At 29.6% G+C, this 14,224-nt stretch overlaps 1 protein-coding gene and 1 non-coding gene across 2 annotated transcripts; one reads left to right on the top strand and one right to left on the bottom strand.

The window, feature by feature from the left end:
• Window positions 1-5,446: 5,446 nt before the first annotated feature.
• On the top strand, window positions 5,447-10,302 carry LOC107031310 (enolase). The gene is made up of 17 exons (XM_015232634.2): window positions 5,447-5,599; window positions 6,201-6,264; window positions 7,014-7,078; window positions 7,165-7,212; window positions 7,312-7,398; window positions 7,488-7,568; window positions 8,070-8,171; window positions 8,249-8,329; window positions 8,518-8,592; window positions 8,678-8,740; window positions 8,833-8,910; window positions 9,017-9,211; window positions 9,348-9,398; window positions 9,483-9,571; window positions 9,676-9,727; window positions 9,808-9,864; window positions 9,956-10,302. Exons 1-17 carry the CDS (start codon window positions 5,534-5,536, stop codon window positions 10,034-10,036), a joined length of 1,335 nt encoding a protein of 444 aa, XP_015088120.1. The 5' UTR covers window positions 5,447-5,533; the 3' UTR covers window positions 10,037-10,302.
• A 1,165-nt stretch (window positions 10,303-11,467) lies between these two features.
• On the bottom strand, window positions 11,468-11,550 carry TRNAL-UAA. Its single transcript has one exon. It is a non-coding gene; the product is annotated as a tRNA-Leu (tRNA).
• Between the last annotated feature and the right edge of the window lie 2,674 nt (window positions 11,551-14,224).

A 14,224-nucleotide genomic window follows, 5' to 3' on the forward strand; every position in this document is an offset into this window, starting at 1 on the left:
AAGAGAAAACCATAAATCGTTAAGAATTGATAACCCGATAATCAAAAAAATCAAAATCGTTATCAAAACCACCAAACTAATAAGTTTTTTTGTTCGGGTTATTGATTTCGTTTTGGCTTTGAACTACCCTAACAGTGACGGAATTAAAAATTTTCTAACAGGTTCAAAAAAAAATATATGTATATATATTAAGTTATTGGGCCTAACAATATACAGATATTAAGTTAATGGGCCTAACATCATTTTTAGCTACTTTCTTATATGGGCTAAGCCCAACATCCACTTTCAAACTATATTGATATGCTATAATTCGATAATAATATGCTATAAGTAATTTATTTTTAAAAAAATATATATTTATAACTTGATATACATCATCTTAAATGTGTGTGAAGTGTTATTTTTATTTAAAAATATTATATTAAAAAAATAGACGTTTTAACATCTGATGTCCAGACAATTTTTTTGTTAATTCGAAATAACAAACCTTTTTTTGTATTTCAAATTATTATTTTTTAAGTTTAAAGTTTTCCCATTAATTTATGAATTATGATCAATTTTACGAAGGCCGTCCGATGGAGAAACTTATCAATTCCTTTTGTGTATTTCTGTTGCATATCATTTGTCAAAGTCTCCTTCTGATAGTGACTAAAATCAATAATTATATTATAATGCTTTTATTTAAAACGTGGGTCTATCGAAAATAATTTTTTTATCTTTTTAATAGGAAAGATCATATAGAATAGCAAATTATTAATTTAAATTAAATATTATAACTACAATTTAATTTAATTGTAACCTCCAGCAAACTACTGTCATTCGCTTCTCTCTCTCTAAAATTCTCACACTATCATTTCTCATTGGCTCCCTCGCCTCTCTCACTTTTATACAAACTCATATGTATAAAATGTGGTTGTTTTTGTATAAAGTGAGGAAAAACTGTGTATATACATATTTTTTCGCCTGCCTCTCCCCTAGAGAATCTCGCTCGCCATTCTCACTCGCCTATCTCACTTTATACAAACACAAGTGCATAAATTGTGTTTGTATTTTGTATAAAGCGAGAGAAAATTGTATATATACAAACACAAATATATAATATATTTTCGTCTTATACACTTATAAATTATAATTATACAAATACAGATCTTCCACTATCCAGTTTTCTTTCGTCTTTCTCTCTTCCTCGCTTTATACAAAAACATATTATAAGTTAATTCTTTTGTATATATATATACTGAAACAAATTATATACAATTGATTTTTTTTATATTTATACTGAAATATACGTATTAATAGCTATAACAAATATAAATTTCATATGGTGTAATTATAAACTATACCTATATTATATAAATATAATTTTTATGTTTCGTTAACTTAAAATTTACTTTTTTAATGTCTGATTTTTTCTAGATAGTTCTAATTTTGTATGCAACCAATAAAAAAAAAGTGAAAATAAAAGTAGGTAGGTGGAATAAAAGATTTGTGTGAAAATGGCCTTCACTTTTGAGTTGGACACTTGGACTAAAGGTGCATATATTTGAAAAGTGATTAATTTTGATTTTATTATATAGTTTGAAATATAATAAAGCATGACGAGCCAAATCACGCCTAAAAATATATATATAATATTTTATAGTTTATCACATTATTGTCTACTTTAATTGCTAGTATAATTTTCTTTTGCCATTAATTAAACAATTGTTCATCAACTATTGCTATATATTCTCTTTTTGAGTTTACTTTGTATTATAAAAATATTTTATTTCTAATGGAAAGTCTACTTATTCAGGACGGCATTTGTTCATCCCTTTTTTTATTTTTTTTTAAATACTTATATATAAGAAAATACGAAAAAGAAGAAAAATATAAAAAGTCAAAAGCTAACATGGCAAAATAAAGATTCTCCTTAATTATATTTTCATTTTTTTTAATAAAAAGATATTCTGTAAACGATAAAATAGGTGTTAAATGAACAAATTGAATTAAATTATAAGTTTAAGCTAATATAGGGGTGGACATTCGGTAATTCGGTTCGGTTGGGTTTTTTTTCGATTTTCGATTTTTGTACAATATGTACCGAACACCGAACCGAAATAATTTGATTCAGTTTGATTTTTATTATTTTGGTTCGGTTTTTATTATTTCGATTCGGTTTTGTTATTTCGGTTTTTTTAATGGGTCTGCTTAGTTGGGCTTTTAAAAATTTACAATTTTTTTTGTTTGATTTTTCCCCCTAATGGGCTAAAAATAGTTACATCAAAAAGTGTGTTTTACTTTTTAATTTTAAATTATAATATTTATTATTTAACATTAATAATTAATATAATATAAATATATATTATAATATAATATATTTCGATAAACCGAAATACCGAATAACACAAAATTACATACCGAAAATCGAACCGAAATACCGAAAAATATAAAAACATATACCGAATACCGAATCGAAAATCGAAAAACCAAAATCAAAATACCAAAAAAAGTCAATTCAATATGATATTTCAATTTTCCGATGTTTATTCTCAGCCCTAAGTTAATAAATGACACATCCAAAATTATTTAGATTAAAATAAGTTAAATAACACATCATGACATAATTAATTTGTTCAACTTTTATAAAGTTTTAATTTATTTAATTATTTTCTTATAATCATTTTAAATACTTTGAAAAGAGAAAGAATGATTTGTAGCTCCATTATATTTATGTTATAAAGTAATTTTTTCGTCCTTTTCTATCTGATTATCAATAACATGTTTCGTTATTTTAAGATTATGTTATCTTCGTTTTATTTTAAGATAGTTAACTAATGAAAAATATTTTTTTACACTAATAAAATATAAAATTAACATATTTTAAATAGTTCACAAAAAGTTTCAATATTTTTTTTTTAATTTCCTTTTGTTAATATAACTCAAGATTGTAACGTAAATATTTGAAAATAAGTAGCCCCTTAAATTTTCCACGTGCCCCACAAAGTAAGACAAATGAAAAGAGTATACAAATAGCATCACTTTAACGAATATTCCATTGCTTTTGAACTAAATGTCACTTTTTACAAGTGTTTCTCTTCTTGTTGTCCAAGAAATCAAATTTATATCTCCGTTCATTTTTATCTGTTCATAATATATATCAAGTCAATACTGAACAATCAAAAATTAATAAATAAAATAATTTATATGTTCAATCAAATTTAGAATCTGATTGAATTGACTTAAAAGTTGATCAAACTTATTTTTAAGTTAGTTTTTGACTTCTGAAAGTTTTTGACAAATATAAAAATAATTTTAAATAAAAAATAACTTAAAATAAATTACGAAGTGTTTGACAAGATAAAAAATGACTTTAAAAAAGTCATAAATCAAAAATAGATCTCTCCTCTCTCCCACTTTTTACTTTTTAACTTAAAAATTATTTCAATTTAACTTTTTAATTTCAATTTAAAAATTATTTTTTAAAATAAATCCAAACAGACTTTAATAACTTTCATTCAAATTAGTAACATTATGAATGTTTATTATTAGATTCACACAAAAACAATAAACAAGTATTTATTTCACTCAGCTTGCTAATCAAGTTGTAATACACAAGGCAATATCTCAATATCAATTTATATCTAATTTATAGTTATTCATTAATTGTACTATACAATTTCTCCAAACTATCACTAAACATTATATATTGTAACCTTCCCTTAATTAAAAAAAATAACAATTTCTTTATTTTTACGGAAAAGGGTCTAAAATACCCTTGAAGTATTGAAAATGATACAAAATTACCCTTCATCCACCTATTGACTTCAAAATGTCCTTTTCATCCACCTATTGGGTCCAAAATACCCTTGTCATCCACCTTTGAGTTCAAAATTGACCACTTATTTAATGATTTTAAATTTAAACTATTTAAATATTTTTAAAATACTTGATGTTCAACTATTGATTATAATTTAATTTATTTGTATTATTTATAAACCGACCCACTACCCACCCATTACTAAGTACACCCCACCCAATAAATAATTCAACTATAATATCAAAATCGTTATAAAACACTACTAAAATACGATGAAATTATAGATTAATGAAAATGTCATCCAAAATTATTCGAGTCCGAATCGAAGCCCCACTTAAATTTATGTTGAGCCGCTTATTTAAGAGGACACTTTCAATTTGATTCTCTTTCAAGATTGAATTAGAAATTTATGATTAAAGGTAAAGAAGTAATACATCCCGAATTAATTCATGCACTTTTTTAAAATATAATTTTATAAATATTTATGATTTGTTTTAAAACTTTTAATATATTATTTTGAGAAAAAGTTACCTATGAAGTAACATCACATAATTGAGACGTAAGAATAATTAAGATGAACATAGTCAGACTTTTAAGTTTATCGGTAATTTTTATTTAGACACTTGAATGTATGATAATTTACTTCTGTAGATATTTTCGTCTCAAATTTTTTAAAACACTCAATTGACAGTAGTTTTTCTGTTGTTGCATTAATAATGTGAGTGATTTATTAATTTGAAGGGTTTAATTAGTAATGGATGGGTAGTGGATTGATTTATAAATTATACTAATAAGTTAAATTATAACAAATAGTTGAGCGCCACGTATTTAAAAAAATATTTAAATAGTTTAAATATAAAACCGTTAAATAAGTGGTCAATTTTGAACAAAAAGTTGGATGACAAGGGTATTTTGGACCCAATAGGTGGGAGAGAAGGGTATTTTGGAGCCAATCGGTGGATGGAGGGTAATTTTGTCCCATTTTCAATACTTTGAGGGTATTTTAGACCCTTTTCCGTTATTTTTATTAATTTAACTAAGTATTAAATTTCAAATTATTTTATTATATATTTGAAAAGACAAAAAACTACCTAACAACTTTTCTTCGTTGGAAATCCACCCCTAGATTTAGAAATACATTAACAACATTTCGACACACTCGAGGGTACCTTTCTAAAGCACATAGATTTGGAATATACAATTAGCTCACTTAATTATAATTAAAAAGAAAATAAACTACATTTTAGTCCCTCATTTCACCATTAATTCTAATTTGATTTAATCAAATTTAATCTTTAGTTAACTTATAAACATACACTTTATTAGTTTCTTTTACTTATTATTATGCATACTCATAATATTTAGAGTCATTCATCGTTTTACCATTCAATTACTTATACTGATAATTCATATCTTATACGGTGTTCTATTTATATAATGTCACGCAAGATGTTTATATTTTTTTTATTTAAATCTACTTATTATCCGTTGAAGGACATAATTATCAATTGAAATCAATTTAAAAAGACGTAAATTTTTGTATCAGAGTAACTAACTAAAGGACCAAAAATGCAATATAGATAATCAACATCATAAAATCAAATCGACGGTTGTAATTAACCCAATTTTTTCTACATATACGTGCTGCCACTTCTCATCTTATTTGTTCATTGAAAAAAAAAACTAAACTTTTTCTCTTCACTCTTTTCTACTATTTCTCTGTTCATAGATCTAATGGCAACTATCAAATCCATTAAAGCTCGTCAGATCTTTGACAGCCGTGGTAACCCCACTGTCGAGGTTTGTTTTCATTCAGATCTCTCTTTTTTTAGATTTTTTTTGATGTTTTTATAGATTTTTTTCGATCTGTTTCAAGATTTGAACTTTTTGAGTTTTTTATGCTTACCCTTTTGCTGATTTTGCTTAAATAATTTGTCGTTATAATGGGTTTTGTTTGGATTTCTGAATGGAGTTTGTTTGAGAGTGTTTGGTTTTGTTAGATTGGTTGTTGATGCAGATCAGTTGTGTTGTATTTGTTTCAAGATTCAAACTTTTTGAGTTTTTCTTAATGTTTCAAGTTTATCGATTTGCTGATTTTGCTTAGATTGTATTTTGCTGTTATGGGTTTTGTTTGGACTTTTAAATGGAGGTTGCAGAGTAGTTGTGTTGTATCTATTTGTTGCTGCTATAAGTTTTGTTTGGGTTTTTGAAAAGATGCTTTTTTGAAGAATTAACTGGTTTTGTTGGATTGGTTATTGATGCTGATAAGTTTTGTTAAATCAGTTTGAACACTGAGGAGGATTCAAGATTTGATTTTTATGGGTTCAGACATGCTAGTTGTTGTAATAGTAGAGATGTTTTTCCTCAGATGTATTGATTTGTTTGTTGTGTATCTATGCAGGTTGATGTACATGTCTCAAATGGTGTGTTTGCCAGAGCTGCTGTTCCAAGTGGTGCATCCACTGGTAATGATCTAGCTTTGTTCTTGTATATAGTGACTTTTTCAAACACTGATTGATTAGACTGTGTTGAAATTTTATTTGCAGATGCGTAATTAGTTCGATATTTAACTTGTGTAATTGAACTCAGAGTTTCTTGTTTGTTTGCTTGGAAAATATTAGAGACTTCCTTTCAAGTGTGTATTAATTAAACTTCACCCTTTTGATGAGTTTATGTTCAGCTATACATACTTGTTCTTCACTAAAAATAATACATTTTTAGTATCAGCGTGTCACTATTCTAAAACAAAAATACTCACTCTGGTTTTAATTTGTTTGTATGGTTTTGACTGACCATGGAGTTTGGAGAGTTTTGAACCTTGTGGTCTTGAACTAATGATTTGTAGAATGTACCAAAATGTCGTTTAATCTTGTGGTCTTAAACACGGTGTTGAAAGTTGAAATTAAAGAGTTAGCAAAAAAGGAATAGATATTTTTTTTAAACCTACTAAAAAAAGAAAGCGAGACAAACAAATGAAATGCTTAGTACTATATAGAGACTACTCTGTCTTGTTGTAGAATCTATTATATAGACTGTTGATTTTCTTGTAGCTCAGCTGATCCACGGATTTTGCATATATCAGTTTGGGTGGAAATGTGAATCTTTGCTACTTTCTGTTATCTTGAACGCTGTTAACGTTCTTGGCAAATGTGTCCTTTTGTTATTACCCTTTGAGTTGAAAGGTAATGTGCTATCTTTACTTGTTCAATAATAGGAATTTACGAAGCCCTTGAATTGAGGGATGGAGGATCTGACTACCTCGGAAAGGGTGTTTCAAAGGTTTGCATTTCACTGCTAAGCTTTAGTTTGATGATTGTACTGATCATTTTGATTAATATTTTTAAATGCATGTTCTTCCCGTGTAGGCTGTTAACAATGTCAACTCAATTATTGGCCCTGCTCTTGTTGGCAAGGTTTGTTGTTTTTCTCCCATTAATATCTTAATAGGCTATTTCTTTGTTAAGTTGCTATTATTGTTCATTTCTGACATACAAAGTATTACTATTTTCCAGGACCCAACTGATCAGACTGGTCTTGATAACTTCATGGTTCATCAGTTAGATGGAACTCAAAATGAGTGGGGTTGGTGCAAAGAAAAGGTGTTACTATTTATGCCAAGTATAAAGTTAATTGTTCTATCAAGAGACGTTCATCTTTCATGAATATAACTGTATTGGCTTTTCTTCAGCTTGGTGCAAATGCCATCCTTGCTGTGTCACTTGCTGTGTGTAAAGCTGGCGCTGCTGTCAGGAATGTGCCATTGTACAAGGTATACAGAGAATCACTTCTTGTTCGAGTGTCTGATTTCCCGAGTAGTTGTCTTTTGTATATTAGGCAGAAAATGTTTACGTTAATATTTTGTGCTTGTGAAGAATGATGTCTCACTTTCACTTTAGTCATTTTGTAGGATGATTTATCTTGATTGTTTAAACAGTAGTCAAGAGAGGGATGCATTGGTTTTCATGGAGTCCATGCACATTCTTTAGATATATCTACACCCTAAGGCCTAAGCCTTGCATCACTATTGAACTATTGCCAATTGGCAAGGCAGAAACCGTGTGAACCTTTAATCTTCCCCATGTTTACTGTTCCTATTTGTGACTCACGTTCCTCCACCCTAATGCAAAAAATAAAATAGGAGATAAAATAAATTCCACCATTTGATTCTCTTCATTACCTAAAGGCTACTAGGACAAATTAAGTTTCTAGTTGCAATTGGATTAATCTGCGATCATGTGGTACTTATATAAATTGCCTCCTCTCTTTGCAGCACATTGCTGATTTGGCTGGTAACAAGAAGTTGGTATTACCAGTTCCTGCCTTCAATGTGATTAATGGTGGATCTCATGCCGGAAACAAACTTGCAATGCAGGTATGCCATTAGTTTGCGTCAACTATGCATCCATGTGCTCTTTACTAGAACGATTCTCATTAATAGTTATTTTGCAGGAATTTATGATCCTTCCTGTTGGAGCTGCTAATTTCAAGGAGGCCATGAAGATGGGCTGTGAAGTCTATCACCATTTGAAGGTTTGAGAGCTTTTATTACCTCTAAATATTGTTTTAGGTGGACCAATCTTATATATGCTTTTGAATTTAGGGGATCAATTGGTGTCTTTGGCTCCATTCAAGCTCGCAATCTAATTTGACTTTGTTCATGTTATACTTTTTCCTCTTTATCTTGTATTGTCTGATAATAATTATATGCTTTCTTGCAGGCTGTGATTAAGAAGAAATATGGTCAGGATGCCACAAATGTCGGTGATGAGGGTGGTTTTGCTCCTAATATCCAGGTGAAGTATATTCTTATGCTGTTGTATTACATCCTGTTGAATGTTACCCCAGTGCACTGACATGAATATGGTTTCGAAAATTCAGGAGAACAAGGAAGGTCTTGAATTGCTCAAGACAGCCATTGAGAAAGCAGGTTACACTGGAAAGGTGAGTATCTCAATTACTTTTTGAGTCGCACAATTCTTTGTTTTCATAGCTGTTGTTAGATGATTTGGTGGCTGAGATGATTTTCTTTTTAGGTGGTCATTGGAATGGATGTTGCAGCATCTGAATTTTACGGAAAGGACAAATCTTATGACCTGAACTTCAAAGAAGAGGCAAGTACTAACTATTGCTTCTTTCACACATGCTTTTTTCGAGGTAGTCTTGTAGTCAAACTGTTCATACGTTGTTCAGTTATGCTCATATCAATTCTTCTTGCAGAGCAATGACGGCTCACAAAAGATATCAGGTGACCAACTCAAGGACTTATACAAGTCATTTGTGTCCGAGTACCCTATTGTTTCAATTGAAGATCCATTTGACCAAGATGACTGGGAGACCTATGCTAAGCTCACCACTGAGATTGGGGAGCAAGTACAGATTGTCGGTGATGACCTTCTTGTCACCAACCCTAAGGTAAGGTTGAAGCTTTAACTATATTAAGTGGTTGCATATCACAGTTTTTGTTGCTATTGAAAAGAAAAGACAAACGTCAATCAATTTCTCTAGGTGTTATTGTTTACCATGTTTACTTATTTATAATGGCTTGCAGAGGGTCGCCAAGGCAATTGCAGAGAAGACTTGCAATGCTCTTCTTCTCAAGGTATAGGTCATATATATCCGTCATGATAATCACAGTTTCCTCTTTGGGATTGTATTAAAACATTTCTCTCTCGATGTGTGTCAGGTTAACCAAATCGGTAGTGTGACCGAGAGTATTGAAGCTGTGAAGATGTCCAAGAAGGCAGGTTGGGGTGTAATGACCAGTCACCGCAGGTAAAGAACCAACGATCCTCATCCTCCACGATAACACTTCACAGAAAGTATAATAAATTTCGAGTAGTCATGTTCTAATTATCTCATAAAACTAATTGTTCCAGTGGAGAAACAGAAGATACCTTCATTGCTGATCTTGCTGTCGGTTTGTCAACGGTAAGCTTTATAGGATCCAGATTATGATACTCAACAGATTGTAGGTGTTAACTAACGAGTATTCTCCCAAATATAATCAGGGACAAATCAAGACTGGAGCTCCTTGCAGGTCAGAGCGTCTCGCCAAGTACAACCAGGTAATTTATCGTTCAAAAATACAGCCGCTGAACTCTTTCAACTACTTGCATTCCCAGCACGCTTTTCTGATTTTTCGTTCATCCTATTTAGCTGTTGAGGATCGAAGAGGAACTCGGATCAGAGGCTGTTTATGCAGGAGCAAGCTTCCGCAAGCCCGTTGAGCCCTACTAAATTTCAGCAGTTCAAGTGTTGAGATTGTTGAGTTGTTGATCTGCCAAAAATAAATTCCTCTTAGATTGGTCATTTTAGGATATATTATATGACCTTGGTGAAATAACAAGCAGACTCAAAAACAAGTTTTGTTTTCTGAGGTTTTATTAGTATTTTGAATTCTGAAAAAAAAAGAGTTTTTTTTTAGGCTTGGTGACTGTAAAACTTTGATATGCAAGTTTGTACTATGTTCTAATTAATATTTTGATGGTTTTGGTTTTTTCAAATCTCAATCTTCTCTTTGCTATAATAACATAAGATGTGCTCTTTTTGGAGAAAACTATTATTTATTAGAAACAAAAATAACTATAGTTAATATTACAATGGAAAAAGGGCTAAAGATACTTTAAATTATTGAAAATGGTACAATTCTATCTGCTCTCAAATATCGCTGTCATTTATCTTTGTGTCCAATATTGATCACTTTTATAACGGATTATCATTTAAATAATTTTTTTAAATACACGGTTCGACCCAAATAAATTAATTTCACCCGTCCCAAGTAACAATTTTCTAACATTTCACTTAATCTTGCAGCTTTCTTCTCCAATATATTCGCTTACAACGCACATGTATTATCATAAAAATCATGTTTTGGTAAGTTCCTATGGTGTATTTAGGTAGTATTTTTTGTTTGGGAAGTAAAGTTGGAAGAGGAAGTAAAATATTGGGAATGAAGGGTGCATTTGTTTTAATCGATGGGGGTAAATGTAATTTTGGGAGGGTGTGGTTAATTTGAGTTGGGTATAGTTAACTTTCGTCAATTGTAATCAATTTGGGTCGGATATAATTAGTAACGGGTGAATTTGTAAATTAATTTAAGTAAATAAATTGTAAACAATAGATGGTCGTCACATATATATTTTTTTTAAAAAAAAATTATTCAAACAATAATTCCCTATGAAAGTGGTCGATATTGAACCCAAAGATGGATAGAAAGGTATAGAAAGTCAATAGGTGGATAAAGAATAGTTTCGTACCAATCCAATACTTTAAAAATATTTTAGATCCTTTTCTGATAATACAATTAACTAAGTAGAGGAAATAATGTAAAACTTTTATACAATTTTGTGAGCTATCAACTACAAAGAATAGTAGAACCAAGTAAAAAAGATATACACAAAAGTTTATTAGAAAGTAAAATAAAAACCAAAAGTACAACTAGCATCACATCTCTTTCTATCTATCTAAAAAGACTATATCACTCAATTGCTTTCGACGTCATTGACGGTTATCATGGAATATATAAGATTTTATGTTCGAATTTTGAAAATGCAAAAAAAAATTTAATAGAAAATGCTTTCCTATTTAATCGGCGTTACATGGAGCGAAATCGAAAGAAATATGAATAAAGAGGAAATTAAAAAAATAAATAAAAATGAAAAAATAAAATGCTGGCTATGGGGTTCGAACCCATGCGCACTTATGTGCAGAAGATCTTAAGTCTTCCCCCTTAACCTCTCGGGCAAACCAGCTCAATGACTAGTTTGTCCCATAAATAATATATATTATATTTTGTTTATATATTTTTGTGGTACCAATTAATATACTAATTAAATTATTACTTTTAAATCCCCACTTGAAATAGATCACGATTTCATTTTGTACTACTCTTAGATAATACTTTATCGTGCTAGGACATTTTGAAGTTTTATAATATACAATATTTTCAGACACATGCGATTGAGAAGAAAATCTTTGCAATGAGAATACGAATATATAGAAGAAAGAACAGAAAAATCAAAAATCATAGAGCATAAAAGTTATTGTAAGAATATGGGAATATAGTCGAGGTCGACGCTATGCTTATAAAAAATAAGGTGTATGCTTTAGGCTCCTATTTTGGAAAAAGAATTTTCAATTTTTTATCAAGAATAAATTATATCTTAATATTATTTATGTACTTATTATGATGAACATATCTACTAATACTAATTATTTTATATATTTAAATATAATAAATTTAATTATATATACACAAATATTTATAATAATTATTTACTTTTTTTATAAAAAAAAAATTAAAAAAATATCCTAAACCCATTCAGAAGAAATTTGGAAAGTTGATTAGCCGACTTAAATCTACTTCAATTAGGATTAAAAAAAATTGTTATTGCTATATATTTATATGTAAAGTTTCCTTATTTAAATCCTACTTTTGTTAGTATCGATTTATACAAATTAATCCTACTTTTATTAGGATCGGGATTTTAAGAAAATAAAAACTATATATAACTTACATTTTTCTCAAAAGTTACTAAAATACTCACAAGTCTTTTTCCTCTATTATTTTTTTACTAAAAGTTTTTAGGTTAATTCATCAATGGAGGTTTTTGGTGTTTGCAAAAGGATTAAGGAGATGTTGATGAATGATAGTAATAATAAGAAGAAAATTATAAGTGCGAAGAAGTTGAAAAAAAATGCAAGAATGCATTTTTTATCGTGTACGTGAGCGAAAACAAGGTGAAATATGAAGTTCCAAGAAAATATTTATCTTCTACATTTTTCAAGCGATTCATCAATGATTTTCAAGAAGATATTGAAGTTCGAGACACGAAGAAATTAGAATTTTCGGTGATGAGTTGCACAATCTTTGAGTTTGAATATGTTGTACAATTTAGCAAGATTCAACTCAACCCTTGGTGAAGGGTTGCATATTGTAATTGTATTATTAAAATTTTATTCTTCAAATACATTCCAAATTAATAATTGTTACATATTCAATAAAAAATTCCATTTCAAAATTTGAATTTAAGTTACTATATTTGGTCGAACTCGTAATTAATAAGAAGAGAACACGACAAGAATATAAAGAACGTACTAGTATTATATTCAATATTCTAGATCATCAAAAATTGACTGTTAGATTATAACAAAGAACAAATTGTTGATTGTATTGTCTTTTTTCGTATCGAATATTATTTGATTTGATTTGATTTTATACTGTTTGTTTTCAGTTTTTCGATTTTTGGTTTGAAAAAAATATAACTCAATTCAGATTAAAATAAATTTAGTATGGTTTTTCTTATTCTGATTTGACTTTTTTCAGTTGGATTATTCAGTCATATATATTAATAATATAATAACGCACTTAAAGCTATATTCGCAAGTTTGAAAACAATATATGTATAGATAGAGAAGTAGTAATATCAAAATCTCTTAAATATACTTTCTGTTATAAAAGAACTTACTAAAAATTAATATACTTAAAGAAGGAAAATTTAGTAAGTAGTATATTTCATAAAAATGTGTCCTTCTATTAATGTGTATAATGGCTATTTATAGCCATGAGATTTGTGCAACTCATCACTTGTTTGGGGCCCACGTGGCATATTCTACAACAATGTGCAACTCATCACTTGTTTGGGGCCCACGTAGCATATTCTACAATTATGTGCAACTCATCACTTGTTTGGGGCCCACGTGGCATATTCTACAACAATGTGCAACTCATCATTTGTTTGGGGCCCACGTGGCATATTCTACAACACTCCCCCTTGTATGTCTATGTAAGTATATAGACATACATAACACGCATTACTTGCTGCCTCATTAAAAACCTTTCTAGGAAAACCCAGTGGGATAAAACCTAGACTAAGGAAAAAAGAGTACAGTGCGTATTTTACTCCCCCTGATAAAAACCACGATTCAGATGGTTAAGTTTTCGCATTCCAATTTTGTGAATCATCTTCTCAAGAGTTGAGGCTGATAAAGATTTGGTAAATAAATCTGCTGGATTATCACTTGAACGAATTTGTCGCACATCAATATCACCATTCTTCTGGAGATCATGTGTGAAGAACAATTTTAGTGAAATGTGTTTTGTTCTATCTCCTTTTATAAAGCCTCCTCTTAATTGAGCTATGCATGCAGCATTGTCTTCAAAGAGCATTGTGGGTATCTTGACGTCACACTTCAAACCACATCTTTCTTTGATAAAATGTATTACTGATCTTAACCATACACATTCTCTACTTGCTTCATGAATGGCTATTATCTCAGCATGATTTGAAGAAGTAGCGACAATAGATTGCTTCGTAGATCGCCATGATATAGCAGTACCTCCGTATGTGAACAGATAACCTGTTTGTGATCGAGCTTTATGTGGGTCAGATAAATAACCTGCATCTGCATGACCAACAAGATCTG

The sequence above is a fragment of the Solanum pennellii genome, chromosome 9, assembly GCF_001406875.1.
Source record: "Solanum pennellii chromosome 9, SPENNV200".
Classification (NCBI taxonomy): Eukaryota; Viridiplantae; Streptophyta; class Magnoliopsida; order Solanales; family Solanaceae; genus Solanum; species Solanum pennellii.